Source organism: Phascolarctos cinereus, unplaced genomic scaffold (genome assembly GCF_003287225.1).
Source record: "Phascolarctos cinereus isolate Bilbo 61053 unplaced genomic scaffold, phaCin_HiC Scaffold_5;HRSCAF=322, whole genome shotgun sequence".
Taxonomy (NCBI): Eukaryota; Metazoa; Chordata; class Mammalia; order Diprotodontia; family Phascolarctidae; genus Phascolarctos; species Phascolarctos cinereus.
In genome coordinates this window covers 385168438-385192357 of record NW_027555958.1, presented here as the reverse complement: position 1 = coordinate 385192357, position 23920 = coordinate 385168438, and the positions used below count along the sequence as shown (strand labels likewise).

General features: G+C 34.1%; 1 protein-coding gene across 1 annotated transcript in view; it reads left to right on the top strand.

Moving 5' to 3' along the window:
* PTPRC (protein tyrosine phosphatase receptor type C) overlaps positions 1–23920 on the top strand; it is a 146332-nt gene that overhangs the window by 96877 nt on the left and 25535 nt on the right. The window contains 14 exon segments of the mRNA XM_078155778.1: positions 2571–2717; positions 6523–6728; positions 8474–8534; positions 10579–10687; positions 10964–10998; positions 11974–12083; positions 13004–13094; positions 13470–13546; positions 15454–15490; positions 17555–17652; positions 20648–20773; positions 22902–22965; positions 22968–23058; positions 23200–23335. Coding sequence (XP_078011904.1) covers positions 2571–2717; positions 6523–6728; positions 8474–8534; positions 10579–10687; positions 10964–10998; positions 11974–12083; positions 13004–13094; positions 13470–13546; positions 15454–15490; positions 17555–17652; positions 20648–20773; positions 22902–22965; positions 22968–23058; positions 23200–23335 — 1388 coding nt within the window.

Sequence of the window (23920 nt, the reverse complement as noted above, 5' to 3'; positions counted from 1 at the left end):
GTGTTAAGTGTTAGACATGCAAAGAAAGGCAAAATACAGTTCATGCTCTCATGGAGATCACATTCTTTTAAAAAAAATATTTAGTCTATTTTTTTAAAATTAACAAACACTTATTTTCTCTTCTTTCTTCCCCTCTCTGGAAAAAAAATGAAAGAAAAGCAAAATTCTTATAACAAATATGCAGTCAAGCAAAGATATTCCCACAATGGCCATGCCCTAAAATATGTCTCATACCACATCTTGAGTCCATCATCCTTATGTCAGGAGGTAGGCAGAATGCTTCTCTAACCAATATCTGGAATCATGGTTGGTCATTGCATTCATCTTAGTAAGGAGTTAACATTCTAATGGGGGAGACAACAGGTAAGTGACTGTGTACAAAAAAAGATACCTACAAGTTTGATGAAAGGTGACCTCACATGGAAAGTACTAACATTATATATGTATATTTACATATATATATACACACACATATATAACATACATATGTGCATATTGCTTATATATACATATATTTATAAATGTATATGTCTCCCTTGTTAAAATGTTAGCATATATAATATATGCATAACACATTATATGCGCACACACCTATGTGCACCCATGCAAAACATAAAGACATCTATGTGTGTCGGCACATGTATGTATTTGTATATATGCTCATGTGTGTATACATATGCATGTGTATACTTGTGTTTATACAATATAAATACAAATTTGATAACAAGGTAAACAGCATTATAGAGAACAGAAAAGACCTTCTGCAGAAGGCATAACTTAAAATAAGTCCTAAATGAAATCAGGGACTCTAAAATGAGGAGAGCATTCCAGGAATGGAGTATAGACACTGAAGAAATGGGAGAGGAAATGTTTTATGTAGGAGAAGTAAGTAGGTAGATACTGTTAGACATAGAGTACCTAAAGGAGAATATTGTGTAAGAAGACTAGAAAGGGCCAAGAAGAAGGGGCAAAGTGGTATATATTTAATCCTGTAGGTAATAATATTAATACTAATTAACATTTACATAGTGTGAGGCAAGGGATGAATTCATTTTCAGATATGTTGAATTTGAGATTCCTATGGGACATCAAATTCTAAGTGTCTAGCAGACATGTCCCATGATATGAGAATAGAACATGGGTGGGGAACCTGTGGCCTTGAGGCCACATATGCAGGTTCCCCAACCCTGCAAGGTTAGGAGGGAATAACAGATTGAATATACACATTTTGGTATCATCTGTATGGATATTATCATTGAATCCATCAGAGCCAATGAGATCATCATGTGAGAGAATGTCAGTGAAAAAGAGAAGAGGGCTCAAGACAGAACCTTGCCATACACCCACAGTTAGTGTTTATTCTCTTTCCCTCTTCTTTTCCACTACTTTGCTGTCAGGAGTTTTTAAACTTTTGTGCAAATGTGTGGTATGGACCCTTTTTGTGGTCTGGTGAAGTCTATGCCCCCCTTCTTAGAACAGCAGTTTTAAATGCATAAAATAAAATACATCGGACTACAAAGGAAACCAAATTTTACAGTAATTACAGTATTTAACAACAACAACAACAACAACAACGATTCAGGGACCTCACATTAAGAATCTTTGTTTCATGTCATGTTATACTTTGAAGGATAAGTGCAAAGGAAAGTAACGTGAATTTCAGTTCTGAGAACTAACATGAACTAAGACATGGAGGAACCATATGAAAATCTATCTTAGAAACATCATCGTATGTTGTTAATATAGTTATAAATTTAAATTAATGTTGTAGAGCAACAAATTGTACTTAGTTCTCAATCAAGTAATGCCTTGGATAATTGAATATTAGTAAAAACCCCATTTAAACATGTGTAACTATTGAAACTCCTACCAAATTATTTGTATGTTTAAGGCTTTTTTTTTACGGGTTCTTATCTTTTTGATGGGGCTAAGATCTGCAATTGAGTTATACAGGAAGGAGACTAAAAAATGCTATGATGGGTAGATATGAGTTTAATTACAGATAGAGTGTGTGTGGCGGAAAGAAGCAGGTAGGATGGAAAAAATGCTAGGAGTTTAGACATCAGGAAGCACTTTCCTAGTCTAATATACTGGGAGACAAAGTTAGGAGTTCATTGAGATGGTCTAAGTAATATAGGATCAGGAGCCCAGACCAACTGTCTTGCTCAATGAGAAGTTAAGGTACAGCCAAGGTTCAGAATAAAAAGAAAAGGACGTCAGAATCCAGAATGAAGCCTGATATAGCACCCTGGAGAGATTTTAGTTCTACTTTGAAGGATAAGAGGCAAGGAAAGTGGATGTGACTTTCAGATCTGAGGATCAACATGAGCTAAGCCATGAAAGTAGGATGTGACCACATACTTGGAAAATTATGTTTACATTTTAAAATTTTCCCTGTGGATTAATAAAGTTGAATTAATGTTTTAGAGTAACAAGATTGCAATCAGTTCAATTACAAATTAAATTTAGACCATTGAATATTATTCAGAACTACATTCAAAAACATGTAACTCTCAAGAAACCTCCTCGGTTATTTTGTATTTTTAAAATGTGTCTATTTTTAAAAATAGGTTATGTTCAGCCAGGTTCTACCAGTTTTACTCTATCAGACTTGACACCTTATACACAATACCATGTATCAGTAAACGCCTTTACTTATGGAAAAATACAACGGGAGGGACCTGCTGTGACCAGATCCTTTTGGACAGAAATAGGAAGTAAGTCATATATGTTTTCTTGCTTCATCAATGACATAATTAAAACTTTTGAATGTTCTATTTATAACAACACATGTAATCATGTCATATTTGAACAGGGTTTTGGCTAGTCTAATAAGTTCCATTTACATAGTATATTCCTCATAACCTCTCTATGACCTGGATAGTAATATCCTACCCTGAATATTAGAGAAGAGTAGCTCTTGTCTCAAGATTAACCAGTCCCTGAATGCTCTCCTCACTTCAGCCTCCACAAAGATCAGGTCTAGAAAACATTTGACTAATCTAGAAGAAAGTAACACCCAAGTGGTAGATGAATCTTCCCAGGTACATAGGCTCATGAGCTATGTCTTGCTTAAAGCTTCATTTAAAGTGAAATATGATGTAGATTTAAAAATTCTGGGTTCCAGGTCTACAACTGTCCTGTTCTTTGCATGCTTAGAGATACTGTTTTTTTTTCCCTGTTAAAGAACACAGTCAAGTCTTTAGTAAAAAAAAATAATAATATCAAACATCTGGAAAAAAGATTTGTTAAGGTTTGCAGAGGCTCTGTAACTGCTTCTATTTCTTGGTAAATCAACGTTCTTTAACTTCTATAATCTAAGAGTATCACCGTTTCATTATGTGGGAATATAGAGGAAATAAAGAGAAGTTAATACAATTAGGTTAGTAAAATGCATTCATTGTATTCAAAATTGTTCAGAAAAAATTAGCAATAATTTCTATTTTTGAATATAGTAATTAAAAAAATCTTATTCCATTTGTATGTTACTAGGAGCTTACTAAATGAAGTTTTAAAGTAAAATATTTTTGAAGCCAAAGCATTTTTCATTTTAATAATGAACTTTTGAACTTACTAGCTGTGTGACCTGGGCAAGTCACTTAACCCCAATTGCCTCACCAAAAAGCAAAAAAAAAAATACGATTTTGAGTTAGGACTCTGGAAGGAAGAGGAATTCTAAAGTAAAATAAATTTTGTTTGCTTTGTTGCAGTGTCCCCCATAAATCGTCACCCCTTTTGTTCTATTATCCATAAATATTCTTGGATAAATGACAAGATTCAAATTTTATTTTTTAAAATTAATATCTAAGTAAAATATGCCATCATATTAAAATACTATTTGAGTTGTTTTTTATGTGTCCCCAAAAGATCATTTGTTCAAACTGGAAAAAAAATAACCATTTTTTTCCTTAAGAGATACCATATAATTGTGGATAGAATATAAAATTTGGAGTTTGGAAGACCTGTATTTTCTGCCTTTGATACTTAATAACTGTGTATTTGTTGAGAAGTAAGCCTCAATTTCCTCATCTGCAAAATGGAGAAAATAATTATTATAGTATCTATTTCACAAGGTTTTTTATGCAGTTCAAATATGTCAGTGTTTTGCAAAAGCAATTTTCAAAAACTATATAAATGTTAATTATCATTTTTATTATTGGTGTAGACAAATACATATGAATATTACATACATGTAACTTGCTGTACCATGATATTGAAGTGTTTCACAATAGAAAATAACCAAACTTATCAATTTGTCCTTTTCCCCATTACAGTATGATGATGGTAATAAAAATAATAATCCTAATGACAGTAACAACATGTATTTATATGGAGCCTCTTATGTGCTAGGCACTCTGTTAAGTGCTTTTGACAAATATTATCTCATCTGATCTTCACAACAATCCTGTTAGGTGATATTATTATCTCCATTTTACAATTGAGAAAACTGAGGCAAATAGAAGTTAAGTGACTTGCCGAGGGTCACACAGGTAGTAAGTATGCACCACCAACTGCCTTTAATATATAATTGAAATATAGTGTTTTGTATAATGCTTTAATTTTTGCAGAGGGGGTCATTTATATTAGCTCACTTGAACCTCATAATGCTGTGAAGTAGACACTAGGGATTTTATTATATACCTTCTACCCAAAAGGAGACTGAGGCTAGAAATAGTTAAATGATTTGTCCTTGATCCCATGGTTTTTAAGTATTAGAGGCAATGTTTGAACTTAAGTCTTTCAGTCTCCAAGTCTAACACTTTTCCCTTTTCCAAGTAACTAAACTTTATCCCTTTATTCACTGTCATTTAATTTTTGTACCATTTTGACCAAAATCTCTCTAAGTTCCTTTAAGAAAACTCTTCTCTACATTCTTTAACAGAAAATATTAAAAATCCATGTAACTTTTTTCTTGATGACTCAGAGCAGAACATCATATTTTGTGACAGTGAATTGGACAGCGATTTGCCTCTACCTTCAGTGGCCCCAGTCTTCTGTGTTTTCTTATTTCATCTGTCTGAGATCACTTCTCAGTGTTATCCCGTACTGTGCTCTACTATAGATAATCTATTGCCACATTACACAGACAATAGGTTTTGCAACTACTATTAGTCACTCTCTCCTGGAATTAAAAATAGATTCTTAATGGTTGAGGGTGCTAGAAATCTATATTGCTAAATTAATCAGCATTATTATAAATAAGCTAAGCCAGACAGCTCACAATTTCAATTTTTTCTCAAGTAGTATACTAAAATTTCATGTCTTTCATTTTTAGTTTTCTTGGTGTGATATCAAATAATCTCAATAGCATTTTAAGGGTGAAACTGGAAAAAGGACAACAGAGACCATTGTTAAGATTTATATGACAAACTTTTCCCACTATCATAAATGGTATCTGAGCCATTACATTGAAACTCTAATATCATAGTCCCCAGTTTACTAAATGTAAATATAGGCATGACACTAAAGAAAATGGAGAGGGTTCCTGTACTATACCAGGTGTATGGAGAGGAAGTCTGTGAAAGGGTGACACAATTTTGAATATTTAGAGATTGATTCTCAAAACATATGAAGGATGTAAAGTTGCAAAATGGTTGGTAAAAAAGTCACTGACATAATTATCATCAAAACAAAAGACTGTCTGGAAAACAGTTACTATTGATCTAGCTACTTACTTTCTTATTTGTTAAAAAAAATCTAAGTATTTTATCAAATAAAAAGAACCTCCCTGATAAAATCATGAGAAGATACCAGGAAGGCTTTCATAAATAATATTCTATGGCAGATCACATAATTATAGGCATTCATTATAATAATAGCTGTTAACAAACAATAATATAATACATCATTTTTAGGTTTCCAGAATGTTTTATATATATTATCTCATTTGATCCTGAGAACAAATCTAGGAGGCAGGCATTATAACTATTATTACTGTAATTTCACTAAAAAAACCAAACAACAATACCCCCCCCAAAAAAAATAGCTGAGACTGAGAGAAATTAAATAACTTACTCATGGTAATTCAAATTGTGGGGTTTAAGTCCAAAGGTCTCTCTGTTCTACCAAGCTTTCTCAATTTTTTTAAAAAGCTCATAGAATTTAAAAGCCCAGTATGTCAGTTTGTAATTATTTTAAAATATTTGATTCTGTAGAACAAAAATGGCTTTTATAAAAGCTTTCCTCTGAAAGTGTGTTTCATATGAGTGTAGCAATATATGTATGCAAGAGTTGATATACATACTTATGTACACATACACACATGACTATCTAGTACATACATGTTTATATTTAGGTTAAAACCTGTACCAGTACATTGCGGAGAATACTTATAAGATGAAATCCATACTTTCTGTGTTCATTCATAACCAGGACTAAATCTTACACTATGTAGCCATTAATAGATTCAAAATCTTGTATATAAGTTAAAAGATTGTTTTAAAAGTAACTACTTTGAAAGATTTATTATACTTGACTTCTGAATGATGAAAACTGAAAAGGTGTTATTCTTTCTTCAAATAGAACCAGACATGGTTAGAGACATGGTTGTAAAGGTTACAAGTGACAATAGTGTAACAGTTGAATGCAAGGAGCCAGAAAATAAACATGGTCCCAATTTGACCTACTATTTGAATATGACATCTTTGTATGACAGTGTATGGCTGAACAACAAAACTTGCATGTTTGCACTGCATAATCTTCATTACATGACCAGTCATACATTTGAGGTAAGATACATTTCTAACCCTTAGAATCTGATTAAGTCTTTGTGTAATCGTGCTAAATATTTGCATACTTGTTGATTTGTTGATCCAAATTTCAAATTGATCTAAGTCTCATATTCAAAGCATGGCATGCCTTTATATGCATTTTATTTTAATTTCAAAATATTTAGCTTCTCAGTTTTTGAAGACTGCTTGCCATGTTTTAAAAAGTCAGAGATTGTCATATGTACTATATTAACTATCCCAGGAGTTCAGCTGAGAAGGGTTTGATATTAAACGGATATGTTTACTCTGAGTAAATCAATCTATCTCTTTCTGCTCCATGGCCACAGATTATACCTTCAAATTTGGCTAGGCATTTTATTGAAGAATGTTATTTTTCACAAGGGTGGCACAACGAGAGAAGATGTACAGCTCAGTTGCAGGCTCATCACCATTACTGAGGGTAAACAAGCAACCTAAAACTTAAACTAAAAGTGCATAACTTACTTATTATGAATTAGCAGCATACACTTGTTTTTTGAAGTATTATTGTTTACTCTTCATTCCAGATGCCTTTTCCTTTCAGGTCCTCAACTATGTACATGCCATAAAACAAAATGGAGCTGGCAAATAGCCAATAATCTTCATGGTTGGCCTTGTTTTCCTGACTGAATAGTTTCCTATTCCTCAATAGCATAGATCACTGGGTCTCTTTCACCTTAGTACCACCCCTGCTCTTTTAAATGATCTTTGATTTCTGTTCAGATGAAGAGCTTTCAGGGTCCTAACCCAAAATCTAATAGTCTCCATCCTTTTGTGTGGGTGTGGATTTAGTCGTCTTAGCACCTTTCTGTGGTAGTGGGGTAGAAGATGGACAGAACTTAACTTTGTCAACTGGGTGTGGAGCCTCAAGGACAGATCCTAACTTATGCAAATGGATCATTTCAATGGGGGTGACTAGATCTCATGACTATGCCTGGAACTGAAGGAGCTCCTAGTCATGTTATTTAAAATGGAGATGCCTTTATTTATGTTTTTGGTCAACTGTCAATCTGTAATTTGACTTACCAGTTCATGTAGTTTATGAGCAGCTGACACTAGTTAAGCAAGTCTTGCTGCTTGCTAAAACAGAAAATAGGCACCCAAGGTGAATAAGAGCCTAAGCTGAGGGACTGTTTGGAATTTTTAAGAAAGATTGCTATAAAAATTTTGTCTAGAACCACCATTCCTACAATCTGTTCATTCATTTGAATGTTTGCACACACATATATGTATGTATATACATTTACATACAGATGTATTAAAGCTAATGTTTATTTGAAATTTATTAGCAATATGATATAAAAGCACTGTAAGGACTCTTTTGCTCATGTGTCATTTAACTCATAAAGACTTAGCTCTAGTAGAAAGTTAAAGGCCGTCAAATCCAAACTCATTTTGCAGATGGAGAAAACTATGGCCCAGAGTGAATGGAGGAGGAGGGGAAGGTATAGAGGGGATGGTCGCTATCCACAGTTTCAGACTTCCTGGATTATTTTCTTTAAGGGAAAAAATACTTCTTTGAAAAAAAATTAAAAAATACTGCTTTGAAAAAAAATTAAAAAATACTGTTTTGGTATAACATTTATTTTATGACATCAAGAGAATTAAATATTCTATTATTTTAAAAGTATGACTTAAATGAAAGTCACCTTTGTTTATTGCCTTGTGAGGTACACCTTTATGTTAATAAAATTAAAATTGTGTGTTTGTTGCATGATATCCAGCTCTACTCTTACAATGGGAAGTATTACGGAGCCCCAGCTACTGCAATTAAAGTAACAAACTGTAAGTCATAAACATATGTACATATAAAACTATTAAATGTAGTTAACTGGTACTATGGTTGATAATGTTAAAAATGTATATTTTCACATTTTAAAGAGAAATATTCATGTTTTTAACCTCGCAAATTTTATTTTTGAAAATGGAACTTTCTTCACAATGTCATGCCTCTATTGTGTATATGTAGTAGGGCATATAATAATGCCCATTATCATGCAATTGAAAGTGAAGGGATGTTTAATGGAAAGGAAAATATACTTCTGAGATTATTCACAGCATTAGGCTTTTCATGGTGGGGATTCTGGGCCAGCTTGTCTTGGACAAGATGGCCTTTGTCATCCCTTCTAATTGGGAGATTCTATGAAATAATAGGCAGAACAATATGATAAGTCTTTGTCCCTCTGGGTATCCCTCCAAGTGATATAGATTAAATCCTCTTTCAGATTTAATGGATAGTTTTCAAGATTGTTTTGGCCAAGAAAAGAAAAATCTATCCCTAACAGTAAACATGATGATATTTCCTCTTTAAACTTATCTAGGATAGCATAGTCCTGGGACAACAATCAGCTGAATGAAGGGCTGTCTGTTGTGGTTTCCCCATCTGTTAGGTAGGGGGTAGTAATAGCACCTACCTCCCAGGGTCATTATAAGGATCAAATGAGGTATTTGTGAAAAATTTTGGAAACTTTAAAGCATTTTACAAATGTCATTGTTATTATTATTATTATTATTATTATTATTATTATTACAAATAGTAATTGGAAGAATTATTTTTTAAAATGCATCTGAAGGGAATCTTTATACTCAAAATGAATATAAAGAAATAGTTAATCCTCATAGGATTAAAATACCAAGGCAAAAGACAATAGGATGCAACTTGTAGGTACAGCTAAAGATATGACAAGTCGAAGTTCTATGGCCTTTCTTAGTTCTCTTCCCAAAAACAGCAGGGTTGCTCATGTACATGAAATACCTGTTGAATTGAATTAAGAATTGAAGTTATTGGGATGATAGATTCCAGTGGGAAGAGGAAGAAAAGTATTGCATAACAGAGAGAGAGAACTAGCTTCAGACTGAGAACGACCTAGGTTTAAGTCCCTCTAATAACACATATTATGTGTCCCCAGGAAAATCACTTAGTCTCTCTGTGCCCTAGCCAATGCTCTATGACTATCAATGTGAGAGAAAGTGCTAACCAACATTGGTAGAGAGGGTTTCCTCATTCAGGAGTTCCCTAAACCAATGAAATCATATTCCCTATCTACATGTATTTAATTTATGTATATTTTGTAGTATGGTATTCAAATGCATCCCTGATAAAGGGACTATAGACATTTGGGGGAAGAAGACTTGTTGGAGATGGGAGAAAATGTCTGCCCGATTCCTGAAGCTTCTGACATCACATTATTTAAAGTCATCTATTTCTTCTGTGCCTTAAGTCAGCCCCAGGTATATTCCTTCCTATCTGTTGGGATAATAACAAAGTTATATGTCTTTTCTAGCTGTATAATTCTAGGATTCTTCAAAAAAAAAAGAATAGATGTTAAGACAGGTGAGAGGCTTTGAGGCATTCTAAATACATACTATTTTTAGAAGTAGATTAAGATTATAATTCAGTTTGATTAGTAAAAACAATGCCAGTCATTATTTTACTGGATAGCATACTCCTTGAGGGCAGGGATTGTGCCATTTTTCTTTTCTATAAGCCTAGTATGGAGTACAATACCTTGCATTTAACAGCTACGTAATGAATATGTAGCTTAACTTGAATTAACATTACAAAAAATTTTATATACTCCTTTATTTGTACACTTGTGGGCATGGTTTATATAAAAAGACTATGGACTCAGGTGCTCATACTACTTTTGTCTTATTAGTGAATATTTTTAATTTAGTGATTTTTTTCAGGTGGCTTCAGTTGATACAACATAAAATATGAGGACTGTATAGGGAATGTTAGAATTCTTAAAATGTATTTTAAAGATATTTCACAGAAATATTTTATTAATTAAGCTTTCTAATTTCATTTATTATTTTTACTTTATAGATAATTCCCGTGCATTGATCATGTTTCTGATATTTTTGATTATTGTGACATCAATAGCCTTACTAGTTGTTCTTTATAAGATCTATGATCTGCACAAAAAAAGATCAAGGTAAGTCATTTCTCTTCAAATGTGAAAAACACAGTTAGGCTTGTTAATCAAAAATCATGACTCCACCAGACACAAGTTGCCAGCAAGCTATCGGCCAAGCAGCTTGGAATAGACATATTCCAGCAGACTTAAGCACATATCTTAATAGGTAATTATGTATAGATAATTATGGGAAAAAAATTTGAATTGACTAGAACCTTACTAATTGGAAGATCACAAGATAATAATGATACCTACCTAGTATTATGCTATAATCTGTATCTCTTATTTTTACAGTAGTCCAGATGAACAGATAGGACTTGTTCAAAGAGGTAAGTTCTTAAAATTTTTGCTACAAGAAAATAATTTTTCTAAGTATCTTAGTTAAATATCATCAGATTAACAATGTTGTATGCCAATACGAATGATATGCCTTTAATGTGGCCTTTGAGGTACAGTAGAAATTTATGATAATAATTTAATTTACCCTTTCACTCATTAACAAATTAGGTCTTGGAGGACAGGCAATATGTAAGTAGGCATGTGTGAGGGAGAAAGGTAGAGTATTCCATAAGTAGGCAATAGCAGAAAGAAAGGTCCCTAGGGGAAAACAGGAAAAAGAGAATTGTGCAGTTTGGCTAGATGCTGGATCATGCAATGGGGAGTCATGTGAAATAAGATTGAAAAGATTGGAAATAAAATTGGAAAAGAACGTTGGAGTCAGTCACTAAAGGGCTGGGAATGCCAGGAAAAAAAGATTTGCAATTTCTTTGAAATGTAACAGAAATTCACCCAAGATTTTTAAGCAGGGGAGTGACATCATCAGGCCTGCATAATAGGAAGTTTAGAGTGACATAAAACTGTTTCCTATTCAGGGACAAAATGACTTTTTCTTTTTAGATATAGATATAGATATAGATATAGATATAGATATAGATATAGATATAGATATAGATATAGATATAGATATAGATATAGATATAGATATAGATATAGATATAGATATAGATATAGATATCCTTCTTTAGCTTCTCTTTTCCAGTGAGGAAAAGCACTCATTTTAGAGTAAGTGATAGATTTCAAAAACTAGGCACTAAAGTTAGAAAATAGAAAGGCATGGAAAAACTGGACAGTGATCTTCAGGACAACAAGAATGGACACAAGATCTTTGCAGTTAATTTCAGTGTTTTTATTTGTTAGTTGATCTGCTTCATTCCTTAATTAATGCCTTTAGTAAAATGCTGAAAGATCCTGCTAGAATGTACATATATAAAAGACTACCATTTTTCAAAAACTTTTATTTAAAGATGATGAAAAGCAGATAATGAATGTGGAGCCAATCCCTGCAGAGATATTACTGGAAACATATAAGAGGAAGATTGCTGATGAGGGAAGACTTTTTCTGGCTGAATTTCAGGTATTTGTCTTTTAAAATGCAACCCAAAAAATCTCTATCAGATATTAGAATAATTCACTATTAAACATGTTAAATCACACTTGCCTTGATATTAGATACTATGTAATAAAATGTATTTGGTTGTTTTGGAGATTCCATGATGCGCAGTCAGTTAACAAGCAGTTATTTTGTGCCTACTATATGCCAGGCACTGAGCTAAGAAAGGAAGAAGACAGTCCTTGTTTTCAAGGATCTCCGTCTAATGGGAAAGACAAGATGCAAACAACTATGTACAAAAAGATAGATATAAGATAGACTGGAGATAATTTACAGATAGAAAGTACTAGCTGTGAGGGGTATTTAAATAACCAAATGATTTTTTCCCCTTAATTCTTTTTTTCACATTTATTTACTTTATTTTTTAATTTATGGAATAAAACAAGCATTTTCATACCATAGTATAGCAAAGAAGATGATTGCATGTGAAACTGCAAATCTATTATGTACAGCTTGCTATTCATTTTAAATATATAATAAAGTTATGTAATTTTTAATTTTTTTTCTTTCCTACTCCCTTCCCCTACCCTACAGATGACTACCAATAGACACAAATATATATATATATATATATATATATATATATATATTTGTATATATGTAAATTCATTCAATATGTACTTCTATTTATCAGTTTTTTAAATGAAGCATGAAATTAAATTTTAAATTCATTTTATTTCCTAGCTTTTTCTCTTATAGCACTCACTCCCAAGGTGATTCCTTAAATGGAAACTTTAGAATCTTAAAACAGGTTATTTGTAAATCTTTCTATAGTCAGGTTTAATGGGAAGCTTGCCATTATGCTACTGATTTAGGCAGGATGGCAATTGTCACTGATAGTTATTTGAATATGTTATGAGATGAAGGAACATCATGTCTTTCAGAGTATTCCAAGGATATTCAGCAAGTTTTCAAGTAAAGATGCACGCAAACCCTTTAACCAGAACAAAAATCGTTACATTGACATCCTTCCCTGTAAGTACTTGTGGGTAGTAAAGTTATTGCTTATTCAGGACTTAGTATGCTTACTTAGCCTGAGAGGCAGTGTAGTGTACTCATTATGACTAGCTCTGGAGTCTGATGGACCTGGATTCAGGTCTTGCATCTGTTACATGTTGGCTGTGTGACCCTGGGCAAATCATTTAACCATTCAGCACCCCAGGAAACTTTCTAAGTTCTTTAGCTTCCAAAAGGTATAAAATGAGTTGCCTGTTCATTTTAGTGGATAAAGATTTGCACACTGACAAAATCATAAATATCAAGAAAACAAACAAAAAAATCTATGTACCCCACACGGTGATTTATTATTTTATGATTATTTTTCTTTTCTTTCTTTTTAATCATGATCAGATGATTATAATCGTGTTGAACTCTCTGAGATAAATGGAGATACTGGATCAGACTATATAAATGCAAGTTATGTGGATGTAAGTTAAAACAATATCCCAGCTGCTTACTGCTCTTTGCCATGTCAGAGAATTGTAATGAATATCTTCCCTTTTCCTTTTACTTATCATAAGGATACTTGCAGAGAACTAATTTAATATTGTTATGACAGTTCTAATTATATTCCAAAAAATGTCATGCATTTGAATTCCATTAATATAGAATTTGCAGTAAATTAGATACATTGTGTGGAAATTTATATTTATGTATTTATAAGATTGGGATTATGTAGAGTGATCATCTACATTATTAAAAATACTTGCCTATGTGTATTTTTGAAAGGCAACAAAGTTAACATAGATGCAGGCTCTGCCTTCAAGGATTTAAAGCTAAAAAAAAAAGCTAAATCTGTGTAGGCACATTAGTAGGATATACAGAGAACCATATAGAAGTACAATAAGGTGTGTGTATTATATATGTATAAATATATATACAAATATATGTATATACACATACATATGAACATAATGCATAGGTCAGAAGTAAGTGAATTTTATTTGTGGAAGGTAATGTGAAATTCATAGTTGAGAAGATCAAGGAAAGTAGCTATAGGCATGTCATGCCTGCACTGGGTCGTCAGGTCGAAAGAAATGCTATCTCTTTTCTAATTTAGTAGGAAAGACTCCATGGAGGCAGACATTTATATACTGTGTGAATAGTATTTATGGGGAGACCACTTTTGTGGTTTGAGGGATGGGAAGAAAAAATTATTCTAGGCAGCATAAAAATCCAAACAAATAGCATAGACACTACTTTGGCATCAGCAGCAAAGGAAATGGATTTGGGCATCTGTGTGTTTTGGGGAGAAGGAAGCTTTGCTCAATAGTGATTATGTGCTGAACAAATATTTATCTAATTAACAACTAATTGAACACATGAAATCTGAATGATCCAGGCAATGACTGAATATCTAGAAAAAATAAAATGGTTGGCTGAGATGAACTTTAAGGCTACTTGCAGTTCTAATTCTTCGGTTCTACTATGTAGAGTAAGGTGGTGGTGGTAAAGAGACAGAGAGCAGTGAGAATATGGTAGATCTTATGTAGGAAGAATTGTTATGGTTTGGAAGTGAAGGGCTGAGCTGTGTCATAGTTCACGCTTGGGTTTTTTTTGCTCAGAATGCTGAATTTGGTGAGAAGGAAGATATCAGTAATTTTGGTAAATTTGGTAAACTCCACATTCTGTGGAATGTGTAGGGAAATCAAATTAAAACAAGAATCCAGTATTTAACTATTTAAGAAGTTCAGAAATTCACACAATGGCATTAAACAATCTACTTCAAGACCTTGGTATTGAAAGGATGGGGCATTTGAGCTGGAGAATTCAGCTAGGTCAGGTATTCAGTTTGGAGGGATAGTTTTATGTGCCAGAGATAAGTAAGATGATATCTTGGGTCACCTTTAAGCTCTGATTTCCATGATGGATGACGTAGAGCCAAATACACCCTGGCTACAAATGTCATTTTCAAATGAAAATTAAGCTTTTTGGTTATTACTTCAAAAAAATTCCCTAATTTGAAAATATCCAAAAAATTCATAATGTGTATTTGGAATGTTCAAAGTGACCTTCTATCTCTTCTATTGCAATTCCAAGGAAATATGTTCAGAATAGAATGCTGGACTTGTGTTTAAATTCTGCCTTTCGTATATACTACCGCAACAAATTGCTTAATTATTCTGAGTCTCAGTTTCCTCATTTGAAAAATGAGGATTACAACCCTGTAGCATCTATATCCTACAGTTAAGTGGTTCAAATGAGATGTACAGAGCTTTGCAAACTTTAAGTTTACATAAAGTGTTCTAAAAATGTCAATTAATATTAATGTTATTGCTACTACTCCTGCTTGAAAAGCTAAATAATAGGATGTACTTGTGCATGTTTTGAACAGGGTTTCAAAGAGCCAAGGAAATATATTGCTGCACAAGGTAATCTCATCATCTTTCATTCCTTTTCTTTTCTAGTTTTACATACTGATATTTTTTGGAGGTCAGTCAACATGTGGGTATTAAGTGTCTATTATGTGCCAAGCACTGCGCTAAATTCTGGAGATACAGAAACAAAAATGGCACAGTCCTGCCCTCAAGGAGCTTATATTCTGATAGGGAGGTATAACATTAAAAGCCAAGCAGCAGAATTTTTGTCTAGGTATTCACTAAAAATGTGAGTGGAGCCACAGGGCAGTAGATTGTCATTTCCTTTCTAGTAGCAATGATGGTATTGATTTGGTTATTGTGACCAGAGCAATGATCAGGAGATAGAAAGCTGGTGGTCCTGGGGGAGAAATCACGCACAAGCAAGGCATGATGTTGGCACTGAGGAGGCTTTGATGTCCTCAGAGGTGACAGAGGGAAAGTCTGAGGTCAGCTAGGTAGGGCAAATTGAGGTGTTTTAACTCACTAACACCAATCAGGATGGCTCAGACCCAGACTAGAGCTACAGAATTTCCTTTAAAGCTTGGCTCATGCATCACTTTCTATATAAGCCCTTTTCCAATCTCCCAGCTACCCAGCTGTTAGCGCATCTACCTAAAATTAGCATGTACTTACATTTTTAGGGTAGCCAGGTGGTGCAGTGGATAGAATGCCAGGCCTGGAGTCAGGAAGAATCTTCTTCCTGACTTTAAATCTTCCTTCCTCATTTGTAAAATAAGTTAGAGAAAGAAATGGCAAATCACTCTAGCATTGTTGCCAAGAAAACCCCAAATGGGGTCACAAAGAGTCAGATACAACTGAACAGCAATAACAACAATAGTTATGCTTTTAGGTTTTCAAGCAGTCTGCCACAGGGATAGAGAGCTGAGTTAGAAGCCAGGATGACTCTGGTTCAAGTTCTGCTTGTGTCATATACTGAGCAAATCACAATGTCTCAGTGCCCTTGGCACATTTTAAAGACTAAATTGCAGAGAAAATGCCAATCTGCTTTGTTAATGGGGGCTTCCTCACCTGCAAGTTCTTTATATCAATGAAATCACAGGGTCAGTCCCAATTTATATTCCCATTATTTTATATGTTCTTAGAAATGTAGATGATATCTGTCAGATCCTCAATGGTGTGTGAACTTCTAGAGGGCTGGGACTTTTTTGTTGTGGTTGCTCTATGCCCTCATATGGTGCAGTATCCAGTACATGATAAGCACTGTTAATTTGGTTGATTAAGGGCCCTCCCTCCAGGGAATATAGGGGTTGTCTCTGGAGGCCCAGTCTGGACTGTTTCTGTTTCTAGAACAGAGAAGAGAAACAGCGGCAGGGCAGGAATCAAGATACTGTATAAGCCTTGGTGTCTTAATGGATCACTAGGTGGTACAATGCTTTGAGTCCTGGGGATGGAGCCAAGAAGACCTGACCAAAAATCCTACCTCACACACTTACTGTCTGTGTGATCCTGGGCAAGTCGTTTAGCCTCTGTCTCAGATAAGGATCTGTAAAATGGGGATAATATATAACATAACATAAGATAATATAACATAACATAACATAACACAACATAACACAACATAACTAACACAACATAACATAATATCATAAGATAACATAACATAATACAATATAATACATATAATATAATATAATATAGCATAGCATAGCATAACACAATACAACACAATATATACTATACTAAACTATACTATACTACACTATACTATACTATACTACCCTATACTATACCATAATATTGTATGGTATGGTATAACATAACATAGCATGACCTAACATAGCATAGCATAACATAACATAACATAGTATAGCACAGCATAACATAACATAACAAACATAACATAACATAGCATAGCATAGCATAGCATAACATAACATAAAATATAACATAACATAACATAATAACATACCTCCCAGGGTTGTTATGAGGATCAAATTATATACCACATGCAAAGTGCTTTGCAAACCTTAAAGCACTATACCAATTCTCACCATCATCAGTCATCACTAGATGTGATGGGAAAGCCTTATCAGTCAATGTGTCTTTACCTACTAGGTCCCAGAGAAGAAACTGTTGATGATTTCTGGAGGATGATCTGGGAACAGAAAGTAACTATTATTGTCATGGTGACTCGCTGTGAAGAAGGAAACCGGGTGAGAGCTTCATAATGTTATGGGATCTAGGAGTGTATGAGAGGAGAGATCAGGTGGGGAAGGACACTAACCAAGATGAGGCAGCATGGTAGAGTAGGGAGCATACTGGCCCTAGAGGCAGGAGGACTCAATTTTGAATCCCACCTCTTAGGCTGACTAGCTCTGTAGCCCTGAGAAAACTACTGATACTCTGTACCTTGGTTTCATTTTATTTAAAATGAGGATAATAATATCTGTAATATCTACCTCCAGAGACACAATGTTACATAATTAATAGACAGCTGCCCTCAAAGCCAAGAAGAACTGGGTTCAAGTCCCATGTCTGACACATAGTGGCTGTATGCCACTGAGTAAAGTGGTTACTGTCTCAGCGCTCTAGGCAATTTTCCAAAAATTTAAGTTAGAGAGAAGGCACTGACATGCATTGGTAGAAAGAGTTTCCTCTTCTGGAAGGACATTTTGAAAGTTACAGCTAGGAGTGGTGGCGTACTCCTGTGATTCCAGCTACCAAGGAGTCTGAGGCTGGTGAATCTCCTGAGCTAGGGGTTCTGAGCTCCCATGGGCTATGCCAGTTGGATGTCCACTCTAAGTGTAACATTAATATGGTGAGCCTCCAGGAGCAGGATGCCACCTGGTTGCCTAAAGAGGAATGAAACAGCCCAGATCACAAATGTTGTAGAAGGTCCAAATTCCAATGTTGGTAAGAGTAAGATAAAACCCATGAGCAGTCCCAGCCTAGGCAAGATAGAGAAACCTACACTTAAAACCAAACTAACTAAAAAAAAAGAATAAATGGATGAATGAACACATGAATCAATATATAAAAGAGTTAATGAATGGATGAATATATAGCTGAATTAGTGAATGAATGAATAGATAGTTGGATGGATAGATGGATATATAAATGAATGAATACATGCATGGATGTGTATATAAATTAATAAATTAATTTTAAAGACCTTAAGTTTCAGAGGAGATCCATGTTGGAATAAGATGTTTCATGCACTAAGCACCAATCGTACAAATACAAAGGTCAAACAGTTCCTTCTCTCAAGGAACTTATTTTCCTTTGGAGGACCACCACCTATTTATATTAGCATGAACATAATACATACAAAATGAAAAAAAAAGTTAATTTGGGTAGGGAAGGCACTAGCATTTGGAACGATCCTGAAAGTCTTCATGTAAAAAGTAGCATTGAGTTGAGTCTTGAAGGAAACCAAGTATCCCAAGAGACAACAGTGAAATCACAGGTCTGGTTTATTATATAGACATGTATGTATGTGGTCATGACAAAGCCTTAAAATCAGGAAAAAAAAGACCTGGATTTGAGTCCTGCCTCTGACACATAATTGCTGAGTGATCATGAGCAAAATATTTAATCCATTTATGCCCCAGTAAACTCTCTCAGCTCTGAGTATAGATTTATCTTTATGAACCAGTAAAGAAAGTTCTCTTTCTATAAGTCCTTACAGCTCTGAAATTAGAGCTCTGGAACAAAACACAGATCTATGCATGGTTAATATATATATCATTAAGAGCTAAACATACATTGAGTGTGTGTATATATAGTATGTATGTATGTAAAATTTAGGTGCTTCCTTCTTTATATATGACATTTTAGCATGTATAACTAATTTTTTTCCTATTTAAATTTTTCTATTTATTAGAACTCCATTCTATTACTGTTTTCCTTTCAATAGTAGGATATGTTGAGTAAGTTACCATCTCACCTACTTCATTATGATGTTTTACAAAATTAATTATGCAACCAAGGACAGACTTAAGCAGAGTAGATAGTAACCTAGGAGGCATGACTTCAGGAATGAGGAAGGCTCCTTATCCTTAAATGTATTCTTTATCAATGCCCGAAATTATTCCATCAGTGAATCATCCATTTATGCTAATAACTACTTCTCTCTCTCCCTATGATCCCATTTTAATACAAACACTCATGTTGAAAAGCATCCCTGTATTGAATAATAAGAGATAGAAAGATATGGGAGCAACAATAATGAATAAGCCTTGAAGAGGGAAATGAGGTTTCATTGATTTGTTTAATCAAACTGTCATAGAATAACCCTCAAAGACCACAGGTTAATATGTACAAATGCTTTTGAAAAGTTATGTAAATACTTAACTGGATTAAAATTATATGGGAATAAAAATTCAATTCAGTTCAATTCAACATACTTTTACTAAACACCTGTTTTGTGTGTTATTGAATAGAGCCTGCCCTCAAGGAGCATATGTTCTTTTTTTTTTTTTGGAGGGGGGAAGAGAATAGGGAATGCAGTAAGTATAAAAACACATAAATTCAAGATGAAATCAAAGTAATTTCAAGATTTAGGAAGAACTTACAATTGTTGTGGTGTGAGAGTAGGAGAAATCTCCTATTGGAGCTGGCACAGAAATCTCTGAAGGACAAGATAAAGGTGAGGAGGAAGTGCTTTTCAGAGATAGAGGAAGGCCTGTTCAAAGAAACAAGGATGAGAAGAAGGACATTATATATGAGAAGGAGGTTGCAGGCCAAGATTGTGTACAGGAGAGTAATATGAAATGGGGCTATGTAGTGTAGAAAAAAATCAAGCGGGATTTTTTAAATCAGAGGACCTGAGTTCAAATTCCTACTTCTGCTATTTCATAGCTATGTAACTCAGGACAAGTCACCTCCCTGAACTTGTTGGCTCATCTACAAAAGAAGCAATTAAGATAAATGATCTTTAAGTTCCCATACAGAGCTAAATCTATGATTCTACCTAAGAGAGGAGAGGTAAGTGGGAATCATATTATGGAGAGTTTTAGAAGTCAGGCTGAGGATTTTGTTTTTTATTCTAGAATCAATAGGAAGTTATTGAAGACATATGAGTGGTGGGTAAGTGGCTTGTAACATAATAAGATATGAATTTTAGGAATCTCAATTTAAAGCTTGGTTAACTGAAGAAGAAAGTTATTAAGAAAAAATGTATTTATTTGATGACTTTGATTTTTATAGAACAAGTGTGCAGAATACTGGCCAACAATGGAAGAGGGCACTCATATTTATGGAGATGTTATTGTAAAGATACATGAGCACAAAGTATGTCCAGATTACATTGTTCAGAAACTGAATGTTACAAATGTAAGTTAATTTCTGTTATGTAATATTTGTCAATCATTTTGGGGGAAAGTCTGCTACTGAGTATTAGTTGTGCTTAAGGAAAATATAACATTTGGGTTGGAGCTATATTTTCCCAGGTTTTGTAAACAATGGTGGGCTGGGATACCTTGTTAGTGTAGTTTCACAAAATGGCAGAGTCATATTGAACCACTGATCAATGAAGTACCTGTCTATGTAATTTATGAATATTTATATAGCTAGGATGTTCAAAGGAGGAAGAAAAAGCCATCATTTATGACTTTAGGGATTTTCAATCTTTTGGGAGGAAAACAATTAATAATTTTGAAAGAGACCATGTAAAGAAATAAAGTAATAATTTATGTCTAACAAAGTACTTCTCTCTCCTTCTCCAACATATGCTACCCAAGTGAACTCTAAGGCTCAGGTCACCTTCCTCTCCCCTACCCAATTTCCTCAATAGCATTTTACTAAATTAAGTCTTTGCTGCATGCCTCTGTGATTCCTCCACCTCCCAATGAATTTAGGGCATTTTTATGCCAATTAATCTCAGTGCAAAATATTCTAGGTGACTTTTTAGGGAAGGGAGAGATAGATTTAGGATGGAAAAATAGTCAACATATATTAACTAAATGCTTACTGTGCCAGTGCAGCAAGCCACTGTGCAAAGCTCTGGGTGTACAAAGAAAAACACAAAATAGACCCTGCTTTCAAGGAGAATACATCCTGTTGGAAGCAAGATGTGAAGACAGAAAGCTAAATGCAGCAGCTGAAAATTTTGTAGAGAGTTTAATTTGTAGAAGTACTTTGTATTACCTGAAATTGCTTTCTACAACATGAAGAGAATCTTCCTCCCAAAAAGAGCCCTTTGGTTTACTATGTCTAAGGCTTTCATTCTTTATTTCATTGTGAATCAAAGCCAGGAGACCATAAAGAAATGCATGATTAGGACTTTTCTAAAGGCTTTTGTTGGCTAAATTTCATATTTGATGCTCACAACTAAGTTACCAATAAATAGTCATGGCAAAAACTATTAGCATGCAATGGCATTGCATGTTTTAGTATTCTTATTATTAGATTTAGTACGTTTGAGCATGCATTGGGATGTTTTACTAGACACCATCTTCTAACAAGCAATGACAATTTATTCTTTCTTTCTTTCTTTCTTTCTTTTTCTTCTTTCTTCTTTCTTCTTTCTTTCTTTCTTTCTTTCTTTGTTTTTTTTTTCTTTCTTTTTATTTTTTTCTTTTTTCTTTTTTTATTTTCTTTCTTTTGTCTTTCTTTTCTTTCTTTCTTTCTTTTCTTTCTTTCTTCTTCTCCTCTTCCTCCTCCTCTTCATCTTCTTCCTCCTCCTCCTCTGTCTCTCTCTGTGTCTCTCTGTCTCTGTATCTTTATCTCTGTCTCTGCCTCTGTCTCTCTGTCTCCTCCAATCCTGTGTCCTGCCAATCAAAAGGTATCTAAATTCACACCTGGGTATAAAATTGACACTTTTCCTGCACCCACTAATAGTTATGCCAAATCAAGACAAAGCTGAGGAGTAATCAGAGACTGATTTGCCTCAGCTCTATATTATTGCATCTCAAGGGGTTCTTTCAAACATTCTCACTATTCAGCTTACCTCTTACAGAGTAAATAGTTGCATGTTCAGAGGAATCTGATTCTTATATGCTAAATAGCCCCATTCACTGGCCTACGAAGCAACAATATTTAGAGAAGTGATAAATATGAGGATATTTCATAATTTTTTACTTTTTCTTTGGCATGACAGTATGAAAATTCCTTAGGCTTTGTAGCTCCACTTAACAAGTAAATTTATGTTACTCTTGCATGTGTTTCATTACCCAATCACTATGTGGAAAACAGATTATGACAGAAAAATTAAAGGAATTTCTGTATCCTATTGCTAAATGCTTTATAGTTGTATGAAGATTTAAATATGTCTAACTCTATCTCCCTCTTGTCTCTTTGCCTATCAATAGTGATACTTATAGCTTTATCTATCTATCTATCTATCTATCTATCTATCTATCTATCTATCTACACATATATTTCTTTCCCCTCTCTATTATTTATATAGGTAAAGTTTTCTTTATGAAAAATTATCTCAATAAAAATACCTTGTCTTGATTAGAAAAGGGAGAAAACAACTGGAAGAGATGTGACACACATTCAGTTCACCAGCTGGCCTGACCATGGGTCCCAGATGATCCTCACTTGCTCCTCAAGTTGCGTCGAAGAGTTAATGCCTTCAGCAACTTTTTCAGTGGTCCTATTGTTGTCCATTGCAGGTAAGTGACCCCAGGAATGGTCATCAGATGGCCACACAGAACTCAATATCTTAAAACATGGATATGGCTTTCTCCTTTAAAAATGGCCAAGTGAGGAAGAAAATCAATGAGAAAATTGTATTCTTTTCCCACTTTTTTCAGTGCTGGTGTTGGCCGTACGGGTACCTACATTGGAATTGATGCTATGCTGGAAGGACTAGAAGCTGAAAACCAAGTGGATGTTTATGGTTATGTTGTTAAGCTTCGGCGACAGAGATGTCTGATGGTTCAAGTGGAAGTATGTTTTCATTGTTTAATGATGATGCAAATATTTTTGCTAGGATTAATGTGAACTTAAGAGGGTCTCAAAAATAGTCTTCAAGGCTGAAAGAGGTTGAAAGTGTTTATCTTTCAGATTCTTTGGAAGTCACAGCACAAATCATGGTTTGCAGCAATCTGCTTGGATGCCATTCAATCAATCATTGATTCAAAACCATTTATTAAGCATCTGCTCTGTATGATATACTCAGCTTGTGGCTAGATGCCATCAAAATTTTGAGGAGGATGTTATTTTCTCTACACTTGAATCAGTTCCACTGTTGTCTTCAGCAAATCAGAATGGTACAACCCAAGAGATTGTGGACAGATTTGTCTGTAAATCACATTCCTGTAAACATATTCCAAAAACTTGGAGGAAGGATGAGTAGAGTATAAAATATAGACTGTACTAAATAGAATCTCTTTTTCTGAGCAGACATACTAGTAAATGAATGGCAGTCTCATATGTCTATGGTATGACTAATTTTATGTAGCATCAGATTTAGCATATTTATTTGTAACAGTATCAGCAGAACTATAAGGGGTTACTATTTTACTAATATTT